Source organism: Papio anubis, chromosome 3 (genome assembly GCF_008728515.1).
Source record: "Papio anubis isolate 15944 chromosome 3, Panubis1.0, whole genome shotgun sequence".
Classification (NCBI taxonomy): domain Eukaryota; kingdom Metazoa; phylum Chordata; class Mammalia; order Primates; family Cercopithecidae; genus Papio; species Papio anubis.
Genome location: NC_044978.1, coordinates 100,166,090 through 100,188,688, shown reverse-complemented (window position 1 = coordinate 100,188,688; position 22,599 = coordinate 100,166,090). Strand labels below are relative to the sequence as shown.

The 22,599-nt window shown below is 37.7% G+C and overlaps 1 protein-coding gene across 3 annotated transcripts in view; it reads right to left on the bottom strand.

Moving 5' to 3' along the window:
• CEP135 (centrosomal protein 135) overlaps nucleotides 1-22,599 on the bottom strand; it is a 109,176-nt gene that overhangs the window by 32,618 nt on the left and 53,959 nt on the right. For all 3 annotated transcript variants that reach the window (XM_031664465.1, XM_031664464.1, XM_031664466.1), the window contains 6 exons: nucleotides 20,981-21,133; nucleotides 19,857-20,009; nucleotides 15,924-16,001; nucleotides 9,211-9,362; nucleotides 1,874-1,989; nucleotides 1,647-1,801 (listed from right to left, as the gene is read on the bottom strand). In XM_031664465.1, coding sequence (XP_031520325.1) covers nucleotides 1,647-1,801; nucleotides 1,874-1,989; nucleotides 9,211-9,362; nucleotides 15,924-16,001; nucleotides 19,857-20,009; nucleotides 20,981-21,133 — 807 coding nt within the window. The remainder of the gene's footprint in view (nucleotides 1-1,646; nucleotides 1,802-1,873; nucleotides 1,990-9,210; nucleotides 9,363-15,923; nucleotides 16,002-19,856; nucleotides 20,010-20,980; nucleotides 21,134-22,599) is intronic.

Genomic DNA, 22,599 nt, shown 5'->3' with positions numbered 1-22,599 from the left:
GGGATTACATTAAGCCAAAAAGCTTCTGCATAGCAATGGAAACAATTAACAAAGTGAAGAGACAACCTACAGAATGGGAGAAAATATCTGCAAACTATCCATCTGACAAGGGATTAATAAACAGAACATACAAGGAGCTCAAACAACTCAACAGCAAAAAAACCCAAATAATCCAATTTTAAAATGGGCAAAGATTTTCATAGACAGTTCTCAAAAGAAAATATACAGATGGCCAAAAAGCATGTGAAAAAATGCTCAACATGACTAATTATCAGAGAAATGCAAATTAAAACTACAATGAGATATCATCTCACCCCAGTTAGAATGCCTTTTATCAAAAAGATGGGGAATAACAGATGCTGGCAAGGATGTGGAGAAACAGGAACTCTTGTACACTGTTGGTGGGAATGTAAATTAGTACAGCCACTATGGAAAACAGTGTATGAAGGTTCCTCAAAAAACTAAAAATAGAACTACCATATGATCCTGCAATTCCATTATTGAGTAAATATCTGAAAGAGAGGAAATCAATATATCGAAGAAATATCTGCCCCCGGTATATATACACAGGAAATATTATTCAGCCATGAAAATGAATGAAATGCTGTCATTTGCAGCAACACGGAAGGACCTGGAGGTCATGATGTTAAGTGAACCATGTCAAGCACAGAAACACAAATATTGTTTGTTCTCACCCATATGTGGGTGATAAAAAGTGGATCTCATGAAGGCAGAGAGTAGACTGGTGGTTACTAAAGGCCAGTAAAAGGATGAGGGAGGAGGCGTGAAGAGAGGTTGATTAATGAGCACAAATATACACTTAGAAGTAAGACCTGGTGTTCGAGAGGTATCAGTAGGGTGATTCTAGTTAACACTAATCCAGCACACATTTCAAAACAGCTAAAAGAGAATAATTCACACATTCCTAGCATAAAGAAAAAAATAAAGTGATAAATATCCCAATTACCCTGACTTGATTATATGAATGTCTCAAATTATCACATGTAACCCAAAAATATGTACATCTCATATGTACCAATAAAAGCACATAAACTTTTTATTCATTCATTCATTCATTCATTCATTTACTCATTCATTCATTTAGAGGCAGAGTCTTGCTCTGTCACCCAGGCTGGAGTGCAGTGGCATGATCTCAGCTCGGTGCAATCTCCGCCCTTGGGCTCAAGTGATCCTCCCACCTCAGCTTCCTGAGCAACTGGGACCACAGGTGCACACTATCACGCCTAGCTATTTTTTTTTATTTTTGGCAAAGATGGGGTCTCACCATGTGGCACAGGCTTGTCTTGAACTCCTGAGCTCAAGCAATCCTCCCGCCTCAGCCTCCCAAAGTGCTGAGATTACAGGTATGAGCCACCATATCCTGCCACAAGTAAATAAACCTTTAAAAAAAGAAATGCATACGTGAAAATACAATAATCTTTTCGGGCTAAGGGTAGTGGCCCATGCCTGTAACTCCAATTGCTGAGGTGGGAGGATTCCTTGAGCCCAAGAGGTAGAGGCTGCAGTGAGCTGTGATCATGCCACTGCGCTGCAGCCTGGGCAACGGAGTGAGATCCCATCTCAAAAACAAAAAAAAAAATCTGTTCTGTTTGGATGCTGGAGAATTATATTAAATGATCACATACTTTATTAGCTAGGTTTTCTTGCAAATTTGCAATCTTTTCTGTCTTCTCATCTACAGTCTCCTGGAGAAAGTCTTTTTCTTTATCAATAACACCAATGGTCTTTTTCATTACATGAGCCTCCTCATCCTGTGAAGTCATCTTAAGGTTTAATTCATCTGCAAATGAAAAGAAACGTTTGTTAGACAAAGTCTATTAGGATTAGCAGAAACAAAATTTAAAACATTTACCTATTTTTTCCTCCAGTATTTTAATTTGTGCTTGGGCTGATTCAAGTTCACCTCTTTTAATGGAAAGTCGGTGCTGATAGTCATCAACTGACCGCTGTAGCTGCTCAATTACTATCCTAAAGAATCAACAGACAAAAACACATGGTATTCTTTCTCTCTCATAGAAATACTTTTAAAAAATGAGATTTCTTAAAAATATTTTGATGTCTTATTTTTAAAGTTTTTGTTATTTTTTATTTTAAAGCTCTTCCAGTATAATCTATGGCATTATATATTATTTCTAGCTGTCCACTATTCTCTAAAACGGTTCCATCTTCCTAAAAATAATATAGTATAAAAATCAAATTAATTGTGTGTTCTTTTCTAGAAGCTTCTTGGTAGTTTTAAAGCTCTTCTTAGTTTCCTAATGTTAACCCCTTTTCCTTTAAATCTTTTTCTAATAGTGGAGGCAAAGGAAAAATCCTGTTCTTACAGTATGACCTGGCATTTCAAAGCACTATCCATAAATTCTAACCATCCCAACCAGTGAGTTTTTTTTTTTGTTTGTTTGAGACAGGGTCTCCCTCTGACACACAGGCTGGAGTACAGTGGTAAGATCTCAGCTCACTGCAACCTCTGCCTCCTGGGCTCAGGTGATCCTCCTACCTCAGCATCCCTAGAGGCTGGGACTACAGACGTAGACCACCAGACCTATCTAATTTTTCTATTTTTAGTAGAGATGGGGTTTTACCATGTTGCCCAGGCTGGTCTCAAACTCCTGAGCTCAAGCAATCCATCTGCCTCAGTCTCCCAAAGTGCTGGGATTACAGGCATAAGCCACCATTCCCAGCCCTGACCTGTCAGCTTTTAATATTGCTTCTTATTCTGACTTTTTGGCTGAGTAGTCAAATGGAGTCACAGAAAGCAGGGAAAGTAGGCATTTCCCGCAGTACAATGGGGATTTAAGATTAAAGACTTCGTTCAGGGAGCAAAAGAAAGGATGTACAGAGGCCTATGTGGTTAACAATAAAGACGGTTTCAGAGAAATCTGTTACTGATCAGTAGGATTATTTTTCAGAAGTACTGTTCCTGGAAGGTTTAACAGTAAAAAATCGCTTTCATGTCATGCAGTCTTCAGAACACTTTTAGCCCTGATCTGGGAGTTCACAATCCTGCCTTGCTGAAAAGACATGGCTCTCATCTCAGAGTATTTATCAGGAATTTCCATGGATTCCTTTTAGGTTTCCTTTGAGGAATAAGACATGGAAAAAGATACTGAGGAGAGCTTAGCTTAGAATCGCCTAAAGGAAAGGAGGTTTGAATTCCAAAACCACTAATAAGATGGGATATCTTTATAGAAATGAAGTTTTACTTGGCAGTATTGAGGTATTCTGAAAGACAAAACACATGACCTGACTGTTCTAATAGCAAGTGAATGATGATCAAGAGGTAGGGAGGAGAGTCAAGTTGGGACTGATTTATTTAGACTTGCAAAACTAAACCAAACCAAATTAGAAAGACACTAGGTTCAAGCAATCTTCCTAAAATTATGTGTGAGGTTCGGGTTCAGGTGACTGCACTGTATTCAAGCTATTCCTAAAAGCTAGAACTGCTGTTCCATGGGATATAACAACAGAGAGTGGTACTTTGTACACATTAGCTCATTTATTCCTAGAACAGTACCATAATTAGGACGGTTCCATAATTAGAACTATTATCCCAATTTAATACAAACAACAAAAAACTTGTCCAAGGTCACCAAGCAAGTAAGGGCAAAGAAAAGATGCAACTTAAGGCTACTCTAACACTATAACGATGTTCTTCTACTACATCGTAATGCCTTATTTGCAGAATATAGGAAGGCCAACATCCTCTATGTGAAAGAGAAAACGCCTGCCAGGAAGCTATACAGAGTCCTTTCAAAAATAGAATGGCCCGCAGAATCCCTAATGAAGGACACTGAGCAGTTGGCAGTGCTTGAAATTCCAGGTAGAAATGTAAAGACTGCTTTATATCTAACTTCATAAAGCGGGGTGACTTCCTAATGAAAGTGGGGTTGACAAAGGCAGGATCACATCTTGATATACATACATATAAAGGAAGCCCTTGGGTGAGTCCTAAAAATAGCTTTGTTTTTTTATATTCTAGCGTAGAAAGAAAAGAAGACGAGACTCGATACCAGACCTTGAATTTAACTTTTCTGACCAAAGTTTTGCAAAGATAAAGGTTCTCTCAACGAAACAGTTGAGGTGTAAAAGTCACAGGAAAGAAGAGTTGAGTGACTGCCGTTATTAGTTGTTCATAAAGGTGTTTGGAAAGGAAATTTTGAGAATCAAGTTAGGAAAAATGAGCCAGTTTCTTAGCTTCGAAAATGCTATAAACGTAGCAAAGGGAAGTAACAACTTTTCACCAGAGAGTGAAGCAATAAAAATGAACTTAAGTTCTGGCTCTCCACTTAGCAGATGTGACTGGGTAGAGGTCCATCTCTTTGAGCTTCAAATTCCTCAGTTATATTACATTACACGGAGCTATGCATGATCTCATTTTAGGGGACAAAAGTAATTATTTCCATCATGATGCAGTAAATTTTAAACAAAGACAGCATCTTAAAGGATCCTCTGTTCCTAAGAAGTGTTCAAGTTCTAAAATGGAGCTAAAGCACCATCTAAGGTAGGTTTGGAATTTTAACAACCTATTAGAAAAAAAAAAAAAAGAGAGAGAGAGAGACTGATGTGGTACCCCTGTTTTTATTTTAGATTTCTCCCAGTAGTCTATAGTTATAGCCCACCACTAAGAAAGATGAGTAAGTATCATCTCTTGATCAGTCAGAGAGGGAAAAGAAATTAGGCATGGATTTTCTTTTAGATTTCTTCATGGGGATGATGGTTGTAACTGGTGGCCCTAGATCCCTTGACCCTTTCAATTCTAGATCCACAAACTCAGCTATCCTCACTCAGGGTTCTGGTTCCTCTTTCTTTCCTGGTAGAAAAAAAATGTTAGGAATGCCCAGAAGACAGTTCTTAAGCATCCCATGTGACTTATGAGTCTTCTTTCCCTTATCTAAAATGGTTCTCTTGAGCCCAAGAGTTCAAGAACAGCCTGGGCAACATTGTGAGATCCTGTCTCCACAGAAATTTTTAAAACTTAGCTGAGTGTGGTGGTGCATGCCTATAGTCCCAGCTACTCAGGAGGCTGAGATGGGAGGATTACTTGAGCCAGGAGGTCAAGGTTTCAGTGAACCATGATTGTGCCACTACACTCCAGCCTGACAGAGTGAGACCCTGTCTCAAAATAAGTAAAATAAAATAAAATGGTTATAAATTACCTTAACAAATAAATACTTCTCATGGGAGACTAGTTACATTTGGTTTTCTGAATACAGCTAAAGAAATCCTAATAAAACAACTAATATATATGGGCTAGAGTTTATGGGTCATTTCCAGGAAAATCTGCTACAGCATCTATTTGATACTAGATAAGAGTATACCCTCTGGTTTTGAACAAATGCAGATAAAGACTAAGGTGAACTGAGAACAGTCTGACAGTATTTTCAGCTGCAGGATTCTCATTGTGTAGAGCCTCATAGCTGGCAGTTGTGAGGCTTAAGGATGTTTACTAGGGGGTTGACTGAGAAAAGTGAGTTGTCTAACTGGGCTGGAAACAATTTTTCCTTGAGCAGGGGTCGACAGACTACAGCCGGATGCCAATTTCTGCAAGGCCTGAGTGGTATTCATGGTTTTTACATGTTTAAATGACTAAAAAAATTTTTCAACAGAAAATTATTATTTAGCGACATATGAAAATTATATGAAATCCAAATTTCAGTGTCCATAATAAAGTATCCAAATACAACCACACTACTTTGTTTTATATATTGTCTAGGGCTACTTTCAAGCTACAAGGGCAGTGTTAAGCAGGTGTGACATAAACTATATAGCCCACACAGTCTAACAGGGTGTCCAAGCGAGATAATAACAGTCACGGGTTCTTAGGTTCTGTTTCTGGTTGGGCCAGTAAAGTCTCTTCCTCATCCCTGTTTTGCTTATTACTAGAGACAGACTAAAAACCATGGCTTCAGGCTGCTGAAAGCCTAAAACAAAACAAAAGAGACAACAACAAAATATGGTGGGTTGGATAAGCTTGGTCTAAAATACTGACTCTTGTCTATTTACAAAAAAAAAAAAAAAAAAAGACTGTTGACCTCAGCTCTAAAGACTGGCTAGCATGCTCTGGGAGACTATCCTTCCTGGGTAGACAAAAGTTCCTTTACAGCATTCTGTAGCTTTGATCTAGGGTATAAAATGCCAGATCTATTAAATGCTGCAATTAAAGGGAGATGACAGTAATTTAACTTTAAAATGTGGTTAAAAAGTGAGATTTTATATTATGCGCTCTGAAAATAGACAAAGAAACTAGACAAAAGATTCTCCATTTGGACAACTAAACTGTGCTTAGGCCGGACGTGGTGGCTCACACCTATAATCCCAGCACTTCGGGAGGCTGAGGCAGGTGGATCACCTGAGGTCAGGTGTTTGAGACCAGCCTGGCCAACATGGTGAAACCCTGTCTCTACTAAAAATACAAAAATTAGCCGGGCATGGTGGCAGGCACCTGTAATCCCAGCTACTCGGAAGGCTGAGGCAGGAGAATTGCTTGAACCCAGGAGGTGGAGGTTGCAGTGAGCCAAGATCGTGCCACTGCGCTCCAGCCTGGGTGACAGAGCAAGACTTTGTCTCAAAAAAAAAAAAAAAAAAACACGATTATGCTTGATATAGAAAAGCCTGTTTGTTGGTAATAAAATTTGGTGGAAAAGGCCTGACACAGGAAGGGAAAAAGAAGATGGGTATCTCAGGAGGATGGAAAGGAACATATGCCTTATCTATCTGAGACAGTCTCACTCTGTCACCCAGGCTAGAATACAGTGGCATGAGCACAGCTCACTGTAGCCTTGAACTCCTAGGCTCAAGCAATCCTCCTACCTCAGCCTCTCGGGTAGCTGGGAATATAGGCACATGCTACCATGCCTGGCTGACTTTTGTATTTTTTGCAGAGATAAGGTTTTACCACATTTCCCAGGCTGCTCTTGAATTCCTGGGCTCAAGTGATCCTCCCACCTTGGCCTCTCAAGTGTTGAAACTATAATCCCAAAGTGTTGAAATTACAGGCACGAGCCACCATGCCTGGCCCTGACTCTCAGCTTCTACAATGTCTTCATGTCAAGGAAAAGAGAACATAATGTGATCAAAGGAGTAGCAAGAGCTCTATTAATCATATTGAAAGTGGCAAAAGGTTTGGATAACGTGGTTTTACTTCCCAAGAGTGCTGGGTATGATGGTTTGTATTTGGTTTTGCTTTGGACTTGGATTCAATGGTTTCAACTCATGGTTCTACCAATACTCACTGATATGGAGAATACGATTGATACACTTTCCTAAGAGACAAGATAAGTTATATTTTTCTGTTACAGCAAAACGAAGTTATGAAATAATGTCATATCCCCAGGTTATACAAGGTAACCTGGTAGAAAGGTAGACAAAAATTCTCACTATGGGCCAGGGACTGAATTACTCCTAGGTGAGGGAAGAGGCAGATTGAGCTCATAAGAGAAAAGGATATTAGTATTAGTACAAGAAGTAAAACTCCAAAGGAGCTATAGGCTAGGTTATCCAAGAGACGGCACTGAGAGCTCTGCCTTCTAAGACTGGAAAAAGCCTCCTATGAGGAAAAGAGGTGTTTCAGCTATAACCTCAAGGAAAAACAAAATGGATTAAATGCTAGATCCAGTCAGCTGGACACAAAAGTGAAAAGTAAAATTCTGGATGACAAGAATATACCATGTTATCTGTACTTTGGAGCTGAATCCAGACATGAGCCAGAGGGCATACTGGTCCATTCAGCTCTCCTCTTACAGAAAAAAGCAAAGAAAAAAGCAGTATCTACTTTAGTTCTTCCTGAGGTCTAACCTATCAAAACTATCGTCAGAGAAGCAAAAGAGCAAAACTGGAGATGTTCTGTATGAGTCACTAATATAGTATTCCTTAATTAACTAGACACACCCAATTCTTGGTCTTATTTCATTAAGTCATTAGATAATCAGAGAACCCTTACGAACTACAGTCACAGACTTTTCCTAATTCCTTTGATTCTCATATTTGCTCTGTTTACTATATACTTCTGTGATTCCTAGTTTTTTGTGTATTGGATCTGCGTCTTTTTTCTCATCATTTATTTTTGTTCTTTAGAGTTCTGGGTGACTTTCACGAGTTTGTTTTTTTCTATTTCACCAACTCAGTTTTCTGCAATATCCAATGCCATTCACTAACTTTTCAGTTTTAATTTGTTAAATCTTTTTTTAAAAGTGTCATTACTATATCCTTTCTGATCTCAAGTTGTCACTGTTTCATGACTAAGTGTTTCACAGATGTAAAGTCTTGCTGACATGTGAAAATCTTTTCCTGATTCTGACTGCAAATGTAATTTAGAGAGAAGTGTTTCCTCAGATTCTTCAGAGTGGTCCCCTTTTTCCGACCTTCAGTATCTTTTTAGTTATTGCAGCTACCCTGACCAGAAAAAAAGCTTTGTTTGCCTTTTGTTTCCTTGAGTCTTCTGTATTCTAAATTAATTAATGACTAACAAACAACCTAGTATGCTAAGGTAATACTTATTGTATTTCTCAGCCCCATATTAGTCATCTAAACTTTTTGATTTTATGTAAAAAGTGTTTCTTAAATTTGGTCTCTGTTCTCTGAGTTCATTACCACTGCTTCAGTCCAGATCCTTGGTCTCCTTTTTTTGCCATCAATCTCTAAGACTTGAAATCCATGTTCCATATTTCCACCAGAGTTAGCTTCCTAAAAGGAATACTATTCATATGTCTTACCTCCCTACTTAAAAATTTCTGTTTCTAAGTCAGAAAAGGCTAAAAATAGGAGATAAATTCTCTGACTTTACATTTCACTGAAACAGGCAAGAAAGAGAAAGAAAATGGCATAGGTAGTAAACAATTCTGTAATTTCTAGTAATCTTACACTATGGAATACAAATGATCTGAAGTATTTAATAGGATTTCAAAAGGAAGGAGGTTGAAAAACTTTGCCTGCAATCATAATAATCTGTGAAATCTCTTTTAAAAAACACAGATACCCAAAACCTACCCAAGTAGATTCTCAGTGAATTAGAACCTCCCAAAATCAGCCCCTTAAATTCATACTTTTCAAAAGCTCCCAGGTGAGTCTGCTGCAAAGCCAACTTCTATAACTACTGCTCAAAGGCCCAGTCCAAAATGCTATGGTTATAAACTTTACATAACCACAAACACGTTCCCAAAAATGAAATTAGAAAATTTTGAATAAACTTACCTAAGTGAGTTCACCTCTGTTTTCTGATGAGATGAGTCACCAGCCATATGGCTAAATTTTTGAGCTTGGACTTTTAATTTGTTCTCTAACGACTCTATTGTTTCTTTCATTATTAACACTTTAGACTTTAATTCATATTTTTCGCTTTCAAGCTATAATTTAAATTAAAAAAATAATAGGTATACATCTTAATATGTTAATTATATTTTTCTTAGGCACTCTTTAATAATATTTCTGGAAGAAAACTAAGAACATAGATTTAGTTTTAAAAAAATTTTAGAAGTCACATGTACAGTTTAGGTTCTAGGAGTCAGAATGGGTGTAAACTTTCTCTCTCCTCACTATCACTAAAGATACAAACAAAATATAAAAAGCATGAAGAGAAAAGAATGTATCTATAACAGCAATGAAACAGGAAGGGAAACCACTGGTAGCGTGAAAATTTTGGGGCATTTCTAAAACACAATAAGTAAATAGGACTGAATTGAGGGGAAAAAAACACAGCACAAAACATTGTAACCCAAACACAAAGTGGGCAAGATTTATGTGAAGAAACAGTATAATTTTCCTGAAGAGCACAGAACATAACCTGACATAATGTAAAGGCACACAATGTTTCTTGATGGGAGCACAATATTGTAAATATAATAAAATGTCCTCAAATAATTGTAAATTCAATGGAATTCCAATACAAATTCTAACACATCCTTTTTAAAAACAGGGATGGCTTAGATTTGATTCCAAATTCATTTACCAAAAAAAAAAAAAAGAAAGAAAAAAACCGGAAAATTTTTTGGAAAAAATACAAGTACACTTGCTTTTTGAGATATCAAAACAAACTATAAAGTTACTATATGGGAGGCTGAGGTGGGCGGATCACGAGGTCAGGAGATGGTGACCACCCTGGCTAGCACGGTGAAACCCCATCTCTATGAAAAAATACAAAAAATTAGCTGGGCATGGTGGTACATGCCTATAGTCCTAGCTACTCGGGAGGCCGAGGCAGGAGAATCGCTTGAACCCGGGTGGCAGAGGTTGCAATGAGCCGAGACCGCGCCACTGCACTCCTGCCTGGGCGACAGAGCGAGACTCTTTCTCCAAAAAAAAAAAAAAAGTTATTATAATTAGATCAGTGACGATTTAACATACAAATGCACAAGTAAATTTATGAAAGTGCAAACAGTAAAAAAAAAAATGTACAGATGTAAATTTAGAAAAGATAGCATTTTTGTGAAGTAGGAAAAGGATATACTTTAAAAATAAGAGTAGTGGGCTGGGCATGGTGGCTCACACCTTTAATCCTAGTACTTTGGGAGGCCAATGCATGAGGATCACTTGAGGCCAAGAATACTGCTTGAGACCAGGAGCTCGAGACCAGCCTGGGAAACATAGTGAGACCCTGTCTCTACAATAAGATTTTTTTAAAAATTAGCCGGGCATGATGGTATACCTGTAGTCCTAGCTACTAGGGAGGCTGAGGTGGGAGGATCGCTTGAGCCCAGGAGTTGGAGGAGGCAGTGAGCTGTGATCATACAACAGCACTCCAGCCTGAGCAACAGAGCAAGACTCTGTCTCTTTAAAATAAATAAGTGTAGGGACAAATACTCATTGGAAAAAAAACTTAGCTGGATTTCTTCTTTATTTTACATACAAAAATAAATTCTAGATGGGAAAATGATCTATATTTAAATATTAAAACCAGTAAATATTAGTAATAAATGTAAGTCTCCCAGTTAAAACTGTGGACTGATCACACATATTTTATCTCACCTCCCTCTGTAACCACTGCTAAAATGACAGTAAAGGAATAAGAATACACAGCTCTAGAAGCGAGGTTTTTAGAAGAAAAAAACTGAAACTGATGTTTGTATATTCAAAACATATTTAAAGGCGTAAGCCAGAGACACTGGAGCTCTTGACAAAAATTAGCAATAGGGTCAAAGAAAATCGGTAACAAAAAGCAAAGCAAACCAAAACAAAGTCAATTACTAACTAAAGGAAAAAAATTTACAAGAAAAAAGGCAGTTTTGCCGGCCTTATGATCAGTCCCCACTACACCATCTTAGCACGAAAGCAGCCACAGACAATATATAAATAAATAAGCAAAACCGTGCTGCAAAGAGACTTGAGGCTGCATTTGCCCTGGGGATCGTATTTTGCTGAGCTCCATCATATCCAGCACATATCTAGAAAGGGAATTGCTGGCTCATAGGGTATGCCTTTGCTAGATAATACCAATTTTTTTGGAACAGATATGAAGTTTGCACTCCCAGGAGCTACACATATTTGCTAATACATGTTACAACTTGTTAATTTCTCATGCCTTGATGTAAAATGATTTTACTGTTTTAATTTACATTTCCCCCATTATTGAGGTAGAATTATCTTTTATTAGCCATTTGTATTTCTTCCTCCGTGAAGAGTTTATTCATTCACACCTTCTGTTGAGGCTTTTTCAGGGGAGGGGGATTCAATGTGTAACAAATTGTTCTATCAGTGGCTTGTCTTTTCGATTTATAGTTAAGTAGAGAAACAAAGATGTTTTTGTCAATGTGGTCCCACTTATCAGTGTTTTCCTTTAAGGAATAAACTTATTCGTGTTTGTGTCTTGTTTAGGGGCACACATGCTGGCACCAGACACCTGCTAGCTGTGTGATCTTAGGCAAGGTTCCCCCTGCCTCAGTTTCCTTATTTGTGAAATGACGACAATATTAGCATTTACTTTATGACTGTTGTGAAAATTAAAATAATTGGGTATAAAATGTTGAGAAAAGTATCTGAAACATAGTGAATGCTATATAAATGACTGATATTATTATTTCTCCAAGGTCAAAAAGATCTCCTGTACTTCTTTTAAAAATGTAGTAATATCTTGAACATTCAAGGCTGCAAGTAACCTTTAACTGATTTTTGGGTATGGCACATTTGAGTTAGGATCCAATTTTTTCCTTCTAAAATATGAATAGCCAACAGTTTGAGAATCAGTGAATAATCATTCCTTTTCCCATTGATCTGAGTTACTTCACAGATCAAATTCTTAAATTTGTGGGTTTGCTCTCTACTGGGTTTGATCAGTTTCTCTCAATCCCTGTTGTTTTATTATTTCTTCTTTTTTTTTTTTTTTGACATGGAGTCTCGCTCTGTAGGCTGGAGTGCAGTGGCGCCATCTTGGCTCACAGCAAGCTCCGCCTCCCGGGTTCCCGCCATTCTCCTGCCTCAGCCTCCCGAGTAGCTGGGACTACAGGCGCCCGCCATCATGCCTGGCTAATTTTTGTATTATTTTTAGTAGAGATGCGGTTTCACCGTGTTAGCCAGAATGGTCTTGATCTCCTGACCTCGTGATCCGCCAGCCTCAGCCTCCCAAAGTGCTGGGATTTCAGGCGTGAGCCACGGCGCCCGGCCTTTTTTTTTTTTTTTTTTTTTTCCTGAGGCATGGTCTTGCTCTGTCACCCAGGCTGAAGTGCAGTGGCATGATCTCAGCTCACTGCAACCTCTACCTCCTGGGTTCAAGTGATTCTCCTGCCTCTGCCTCCCAAGTAGCTGGGACTACAGGCGTGTGCCACCTCACCTGGCTAATTTTCATATTTTTAGTAGAGATGGAGTTTCACCATGTTGGCCAGGCTGATCTTGAACTCCTAACCTCAAGTGATCCTCCCGCCTCAGGCTCCCAAAGAGCTAGGATTACAAGTGTGAGCCATCGCACCCAGCCTATTATATATTACTATGACTCTAAAGGCTTCACATCTGGGAGGGCAAGTCTAGCACCATGTTCTTTAAAATTTCTGTGATTCTTGGCTTTTTGCTTCCAAGTAAATTTTAAGATCTATTGTCAATTCTTCCCCCTCACCTCCCACACAATCTTACTGGGATTTCAACTAGAGCTACCTCAACTCTATAGATCAAGTTGGGGAAAATTTATGTTATTTTTATAACCTTTTTTATAAACCTGATATAATCCTCCACTTACTTAGGTTTTATTCAATGACTTTCAATATGGTTGCATAATGTTTCCTATAAAGATTCTGTAAATTTATCCATAGATAAATTGTATTATTCATGACTACTAAAATTGTATGCATTTTCCTTTTATTTATCTTGCTTGGGATGTGTCATGCTTTTGGAATTCATTTTGAATCAGAGGGTTCCTGTGTTTTCATATCTACAAAATCATCAATCATTATCTCTTCAAATACTCTCTCTCCTACATTCTATTATATCCTCCTTGAGTTCTAACTAAATATTAGTCTGAATATTAGATCATCTCAGGCTATTCTCCAACATTTTAACTTTTAAAATATTTTCTTATTTGTTCCTTTCCAATGACTTCTAGTAATTTCTTCAGATACATTTTCCAGTAATTAATATTACTGTTTTTAGCTTCTGGTCAAGCTGGAGTGATAGGGACCAGATTTACTCTTCTGCCTGAAATAACTAAAAAGTTGGATGAGATATATGAAACAATGGTTTTCAGGGCACTAGGCATCAGGTAATGATGACCAGTGACCCCTGAGAGACAGGAAACAAATGTGATGATCTTTACATTTGCTCCAGCTTATTGCCTGAAAAATTTCCAGACTGTGACACAGGGAAAGGAACCAACATGGAACCCAGTGGTCTGCCCTAAGTTCAGAAGACAGGCATGAGGGTCAAAGAAGGCCAAAGCAGCTAAAGTTTGCAGGACAGGTATTAGAGGAGAAGTGCAAAGAGTGAGAGCTACACAGATCTATAAAGAGTACCCTTTAAGTTTTTGGCTGAGTAGAGCTCAGCATAGAGAAGACTACCCAAGGCCAGGGAAAGAACCAGGAACAAACTAGAGAGAACAATACTCAGAGCTCATGCAGGGCCAGGAAAAGTTCCTGTGCCCATCAGTCATTTGGAAACCTCATAATTCATAGGATAACAGGCAGTGTACTCAAAAGGGTTTTATCTCAGTAGTGAAACAAAATTATTCCAAGACTAAACCCTACTTTGATCCCACCTAACAAAGCTTAAAGGCAAGACTGAAAAAGATCAGGCTACTTCCATATAGTTTAACTGCATCCCAGAAAAAACCTCAAGAGTATTTCATAGTAATACAAACTATCTAGCAACCAAGAAGGTAAGAGTCACAATGTCTGCCATCCAATCTAAAATTAAATTACCAGGCACACAAAGATACAGGAAAATATAAACCATGATGAGGTGACACTTCAACCAACTCAGATGACAGAATTAGAAGGCAAATAAATTAAGACAGTGAAGGCATAGTAATAGAAGCTAGCCAAAACAAAACACATCAAAGGTTGACAAACTATTGGGTACTATGCTCACTACCTGGGTGATGGGATCAACTGTACCCCAAATCTCAGCATCACACAGTATACCCATATAACAAACTGTACATGTACCCCTGAATCTAAAATAAAAGTTGAAATTATAAAAACAAAAACATACCAAATTGTTAAAAATCCTATCTCTAGAGAGAGTAATAAGGAATGGAAGTGAATTTCTCTTTTTACTCTACGTTGGTATTATATAATTTTTTTTTTTCTTATTTTGGAAACAGGGTCTTGCTCTGTCACCCAGACTGGAGTGCAGTGGTGTGATCACAGCTCACTGCAGCCTTGAACTCCTAGGTTCCAGTGATCCTCTTACTTCAGCCTCCCAAGTAGCTGGGACCACAGGTGCCTGCCACCATGCCTGGCCAATTTGTAAATTTTTTGTAGAGATGGGGTATCACTATCTTACCCAGGCTGGTCTCAAAATCCTGGGCTCAACTGATCCACCTGCTTCACCTTGGCCTCCCAAAGTGCTGGGATTATAGGCATGAGCCACTATGCCTGGCCTATATGATTTTTTTTATAACAGCAAAATAGCAATAATTATAGCTAATACCTACTAAGAGCTTACAATATGCCGGGCATGCTTCTAAGTTCTTTATATGCATTAACTCATTTAATTTTCACAAAAACCCTAATGAGTAAGTACTAGCACTATTCTTATTTTACAAATAAAGAAATCAGGGAACAGAAAGGTCAAGCAACTTGCCTGCAGGTAATAGGAGGCAAAGATGGATCTGAACCCAAGTAATCAGCCTTCAGAGTAAACACTCATAACTGCTGTTATACAGCTTTTCTAGTATACTATTGTGTGATTTTTTTTAAGGAGTTGTAGTCTTGCTCTGTCGCCCAGGCTGGAGTGCAGTGTCGTCATCATGGCTCACTGCAGCCTCTAACTCTTGGGGTCCAGTGATCCTCCCACCTCAGCCACCCAAGTAGCTGGGACTACAGGTGCGCACCACCATGCCCAGCTATTGTATTGTGTAAAACAGTGTATTAGGCCGGGCGTGGTGGCTCACGCTGTAATCCCAGCACTTTGGGAGGCCAAGGTGGGCAGATCACAATGTCAGGTCAGGAGTTCGAGACCAGCCTCGCCAACATGGTGAAACCCCATCTCTACTAAAAATACAAAAAAAAATGAGCCAGGCATGGTAGCACGCAACTGTAGTCCCAGCTACTCGGGAGGCTGAGGCAGGAAAATTGCTTGAAGCCGGGAGGTGGAGGTTGCAGTGAGCTGGATTGCACCACTGCACTCCAACTGGGGCAACAGAGAGAGACTCCATCTCAAAAAATAAATAAAAAAAAATTAAATTAAAAAAATAGTGTATTAAAACTATAATTGACATAACTATTCATATAACACAAGATACCCCCAAATCCAGTTTGATACATTACCTGATGATTAACACATGTCAAATGTTCAATAGTTTTCTCTAATTCTGATTTTCCAAAAAGACTCATTTCTTCAATATGCTGAAAAAGAATGTTAAAGAAATGTTCATTTATATCAGATAACAAAACAAAATCACAACAGTAAGCAATGTAAGTCTACAGTTCTATTATATTGTATTTGTGCTTTCATAAAACACAGAAATAATTTAGAAAGAAAATCACTAGACATTTTACAAAAATGATGGTTTGTGGTTTAAAAAAGGTACAATAGGTTCTCATCCTTTACACTCTCTACCTCCATATGTGATTGTAGTGGAAGACACAGATTAGTAACTATTCATTTATAAAGATTTATATAGATTAATCCATAATAGGACAACTATAAAAGGACAAAACTAGCAGGTTAAATAAAAAGCTCAGGAGTATGCCCTCACAAGAGGTGATGTAAGAGAAAATGCAAAGGAAGACAAGATCAGGAAGACACAGGAAACAGAATACTACAAGGCCATGCAAGAGATGCAAGTTTCAATAAGGGGATGGTCAACAGTATAAACACAGGGACTATTTTTCTGGTTACATTACTTTATCCAACTTACTGCTGCTAAGTCTAGGATAAGCAATATAACTTAATGTTCACTGAGAGTTTTTCTAGCATGGATTCATATTTCCATCCATGTTATTCATTAAAAAAGAAACAGACACATCTGATGTTCGGATTATATATTTGGTTGAGTCACTGTATTGTATGTATTTATTGAATCACTCAACTAGTATTGAATACATACTCTATACCAAGCACCAAGCAACGTATCAGGAATATAGTAGTGAGTACAGCAGATAAAGTCTCTGACATCATAGATACTGTAGCTTAGTAGAAAAGACAAAACCTAAATAAGAGCTCAAAATAAAATCCATGAATATTCTGCTAGGAAAAGGAACTTTATGCCAAAATATCAAAAGGGAATCTAGATTCTAGGGTTCATTTCCCATTAAATGACATGATGTTTGACCTGGACTTAAAGGATAAATAGGAATTAGCTAGACAAGAAGAGCGGAAGATGTGACGGAATCTTTCAATAGTCTATGTAGAAGGCTGGCGGCAAGAAAAAGTCCATTAAGCATGGAGTCTTGTGAACAGGGGAGATGAGTTTAGGGGAAAAAGGCTAGACCTTGAGGTAGGCGAAGGCCAATCACTGAAGTCCTCAAAAAGTTAATGGATTTTAAATAGGAAGTGATATGATCAGATTTATATCTTTGAAAGATAACTCTGACTTCAATGTGAAATATCGATTTAAAAGAGGAAAGACTAGTACAGGGGCCAATAATACAATAATGCAGGTGAGGGAGAACAATGACCAGAACAGGATGGTAGCAGGGGAACAGAAAGAAGTAAACAAATTCAAGAGAAAGTAACATGAGCTCAGAAGCCAGATTCCTTGTAACTCATAGCTGGATGACCTTGGGCAAGTTATTTAAACTCACTGTAACTCGGAGACCTCATCTGTAAGCAGTACCTATTTAAAAAGGCTATTATTATAGGTCAGGTGTGGTGGCTCATTCCTATAATTCCAGCACTTTGGGAGGCCAAGGTGGACCCCACCTGAGGTCAGGGGTTTGAGACCAGCTGGCCAATATGATGAAACCCTGTCTCTACTAAATCGCTTGAACCTGGGAGGCAGAGGTTGCAGTGAGCGAGACTCCCCCTCAAAAAAAAAAAAAAGAGGCTATTGTGAAGATTTACTGAGACAACCCATGTAAAAAGCACTTAATAGAACACGACCTCTCACATGGGAAGGGCTTAATACATGTTAAATATTTTTCAAGAGATAGCACTGATAGGACTTGGTGATTGAGAGATATGAGCTTTCAGGGAGATCTTAGTGATGGATGATGCTTGGATTCGACAACTGGTTAGATAGTGGAATAATGGGAAACACTGGAAAAGGTTTAAGGATTGAGATAAGTTACTTTTTTAAGTAAAAGATCTGTTGTAAACTCACAAAATCCTGCCTCCTACAACCCAGAAGGATTCTGGTAATACGAATGTTGCTTTTTCCAAGTTTTCAGTACTACTGTATTTAAAAAATCCTATTTTTACATTCTTTGGTGATTTCAAAAGATATGGAAAAGGGTAAGTCAGTAGCTTGCGCTAAAAGCTGCCATACTGCACAGAAGTTTCCCATTTGGCAATTTTAACACTTATTTTTATAAGAAAACACTTTCTGGAAGGCAGTATTCCAAAAGATTCCAATTAAAAGTATTCTTAAACTGTTATATTTAGGGTGAAACTTTAACTGAACATTGTGACATAAAGACTTGCTTATAATGCTTAAATGTTTTTATTTCTAATTTTAGGTGCTACTTTCAAAGCATTAATTCAGTAATATTGACTGCAATTAAACTATGGACTCCATAATATTAGGATTTAGTACTTATGTGCTAATCATTGTTAAGTGCTTTATATGTATTAATAAACTTATATTTTTGGAGATTATAAAAGAAACTATAAAGTACTGACCCTAGATATGGCACCAAATGTACAAGCAACAAAGAAAAAAATAAATTGGACTTCATCCAAATTTAAAAATTTTGTTTTTCAAAGACATCACTGAGAAAGTGAAAAAATGACCCACGGAATGGGGGAAAGTAAATCACATATCTAATAAGGGACTGTATTTAGAATATATAAAGAACTCTTACAACTCAATAATAATGAGATAACCCAATTTAAAAATTGGCAAAGAATCTGAACAGACATTTCTCTAAAAAAGGATTTAAAAATGGCCAATAAGAATATGAAAAGTTGCTCAACCTCATTAGCTCCAAGGCAATGCAAATCAAAGTCACAATGGAGACTACTTCACACCCACCAGAATGACTATAATACAAAAGGCAGATAGTAATGGTGACAGAAATTAGAACTTTTATTCACTACTGGTGGGTATAAAAACAGTTTGGCTTCAATGGTTAAAGACAGACTTACCATATGACCAGGAATATACCCAAGAGAAATGAAAATATATATCCAGACAAAAAGTTGTATACAAGTTCCTAGCAACACTATGGATGAATCTTGAAAACATTATGCTAATGAGAGAAGACATTTTAAAATCACATATCAAATGATTCAATTTATATGAAATATCCAGAGTAGGCAGATCCATAGAGACACAGGTGGCTGCCTGTGGCTAAGAGGGGATGGGAGAAATGGGGAGTGACGCTAATGTTCTTCAGAGTTTCTTTTTGTGGTGATGAAAATGCTCTAAAATTGACTGTGGTGATGGTTACACAAGTCTATGAATATACAGACAGTCCCTGGTTTACATTTTTGACTTTGCTGTGGGTTTATCGGGATGTAACCCCAGTATAAGTTGAGGAGCATGTGGACTTAACAATGGCTTAAGATTTTTCAATGTAAGACTTTACAATGTGTTTACTGGGGTAATAAATGCATTTTTTCCAAGTTACATTTTTTACTTACGATGGGTTTATTGGAATGTAATCCCATTGTAAGTCAAAAAGCATCTATGCTAAAATGAATGAATTGGTATACTTTAAGTGGGTGAATTGTATAGTGTGTGAATATCTCCGTAAAGCTGTTACAAAAACAAACAAACAAAGATAATGTCTTCCCATATAAGAAACTTCCAATTAAGTTCAGGGATTGGTGAACTTTCTCTGTAAAAAACAGTAAATATGTTAGGTTTCGTGGGCCATACTACAAAAGAAGCTACAGACAATACAGAAACAAATGAGCAAGGTAATCCAATAACGTTTTCTCAACAAGAAAATCTTCTTCTTAATCCATTCTTAGCTCACAGGCCATACATAAACAAAGTGGTCTGGATTTGGCCAATAGTAACTTCACAGGAAAATCCATACAAAGACCTCTTTTTCTCAACAAATTACTTTTCAAAAACGTGTCAATCTTCTTACCTCTAATTTTTCTCTTAAAGCTTCCTTTTCTGCCATAATTCTTCTTAAGTCAGATAACGCAAGTTCTTTTTCCTTTTCCATAAGACTAACAATATTATGGGGTGCTGTGGTTTGGGTGGATTCCTTTCTTAGGGCAGATAATTCTTCTTGAGCCTTAAAGAATGAAAAGATATAAATTAAAAAGGCACTTTGGTAAAAGATATAAATAAAAAATACTTTGGATATGTTTTCAGTTAAAAAAGGCATACTGAACAAATGCTACCTTTACTCTCTTCCCAAATCCCAACAAAATGAGAGTAGAAGGATAATAGTAAGAATGAGAGTAGAAGGATAATGAGAGTAGAAGGATAATAGTAAGAATAATAAAACAAAAAAGACAAGGGGATTGAGGGAGGCACCAGCCACAAAATGTGGAAGCTAGACAGCAGACAAGCAGGAATTAACTAGGCAGACCCAAGAAAGCTGCTAGCGATGGGGAAAACTCAGAAGTGGATCAATTTACACTGCAGAATCCCCCCCAAAAAACTCAGTAAGTGACTCTTTCAACTTGACCTTTAACTTGCATGCCTCCTCCCCTTCTCAAAATAGCAGTAGGATTTCATGGGAGATGGGTATGTGAACAAATTTAGGTAACAGACACCATGCTCTGCTCAGACTTACCTTGCCCTCTAACAACTGAGGCTTTGTTAATGCGGCCAAGCTGAATACCAATTCCCTCTTCCTAGAGAACAGTATTTAGAGACTAAGTCCTAAATAGCCAATATATCCAAATAGTGGGTGCTACCTACTGTTTTGACAGACATTTCCCCACATGTCTGAATTCCAAGCATAAATTTGGCTCAGAGTCAGGCTGAGACCTGTTCCAGGTAGTTTTAGAAAAAGGAGACTATCTCTAACTGATCTGACACATTGATAGGCTAGAAAAGGGAAAGGATAAATATGAAAAAATAAGAGAAATCTGTGTTTTAGAAATAGAATGATAGCAGAAACTACTACTGCTAATTTTAATTATGAAGAAATATCACAGGTCCATATATTATAGTAATGTGAAGGATATATACGGGCTCCATTATAGTTAACTGGTTCTATACAATCTGTTGGCTTAATTATAATAAATTTCTTACTTCATTATATAAGACACTTAGTTTATCTCTTTCTGCTGTCAGTAATTTAACATTTGACTGTATATCCTCCATATATTTTTCAAATCTTTCCAGCATACGCTGAAGTTCATCTCTTTCTCTTGTGATCTGATGAATTTCTGAATTGTAATCACCCTGAAACATAATTAAAAAACAAAAGTTATCATGTTATAATCATCACCACATGGTTGTCACAAGAATACTGACGATGAGATTAACTGAAAGATGCTACCAGACAAAAAGAACACAAGTGCCTTTAATGTAATTAAGGAACACAGTTTTAAAAATCTATGATGAGAGCAGATGAGAGCACTGGCAGTACTGGGCAAATTTCCTGGCCTTCAAGTTCACAGAAGAGACTTAGATGCCAATGATGGGACTTGATCGGACCCCATGAGATGCTTCAACTTTTATTCTCCCAAAGTTGTTTATACTAGTGGTACTTAAAGTATAATCCCCAGACCAGAAGCATTAGCAGTATCTAAAAGCTTGTTAGATATGCAAATTTTGGAGTTTGAAGCCCAACCCAGACCTACTTAGTCAAGAAACTTCGGGGTAGGGCCAAGTAACAGTATTTTATCAAGCCCTCTAAGTGATTCTGATGCCTGGTAATTTTTTAGAGCCACTAGTTTATCTTCTCCAGAGAAGGGGCCAGCAGGGCATTTGTGTGCCTGCTCACCCAGTACAGGTAACTGTAACAGCCTAGCACGTTCCTCAGTGTTTTCTATGATTGAATCTAAGATCAATATGCCAGGCATACAAACCCCCAACTGTCTCAGCTTCAGACCTACAGGAGGTCTTTTTATACAGTCGAATGAATGCAAATATTTCTACCAGGCAATATATATTAAGAATATTCACTGAATAAGCAACTACTACCAACATTTCTACAATTTAGTACAATTTAAAAGATGCCTACAATTCAGTACAATTCAAAAGATTCACTGTCTTCATCACTATGGTAGAAAATAAAGATGAGAGCACTCTGATTCTCCCCCTGCACATGTAAATGAATTTGTATGCCCTTTTCCTATTGAAAAAAAAAAGAAACATAATAAATGTAGACTTGGGATCTCTGGTATCTTAACGTTACCAGTACTAAATGCAGAAGTGCCAAGAAGGGGTAATTTGACAATATGATACACTGAAAAGAGTCCTGGCCTATATTATTCAACATCTGTTGTGCCAATACCACATACAATGTAGATTTGGTAAATGATAGATATTTGTGAGGTACTTCTCACCTGTACTTGGAAATAATTAATCTCTTGGTTAAATAAGCAAAACCAAGGCATGATGGATGGGATTAGTTATCTGAACACTTTAAAGGGTAAGATGTTTTATAGTACAAAAGCAGATGTTTTGGGACTTAACCAATGTAACTATAAAAGAAGCTATGTAACCTAACCATATCTAAATTTAAGAAGTCTGGACCAGGTGTAGTGGTTCACATTTGTAATCCTAGCACTCTGGGAGGCCAAGGCAGGAGGACTGCTTGAGGCCAGGAGTTCATGACTAGCCCGGACAAAAGAGCAAGACCCTGCCTCTGCAAAACATTAAAAAATTAGCCAGGCATAGTGCCGCACCCTTGTAGTCCTAGC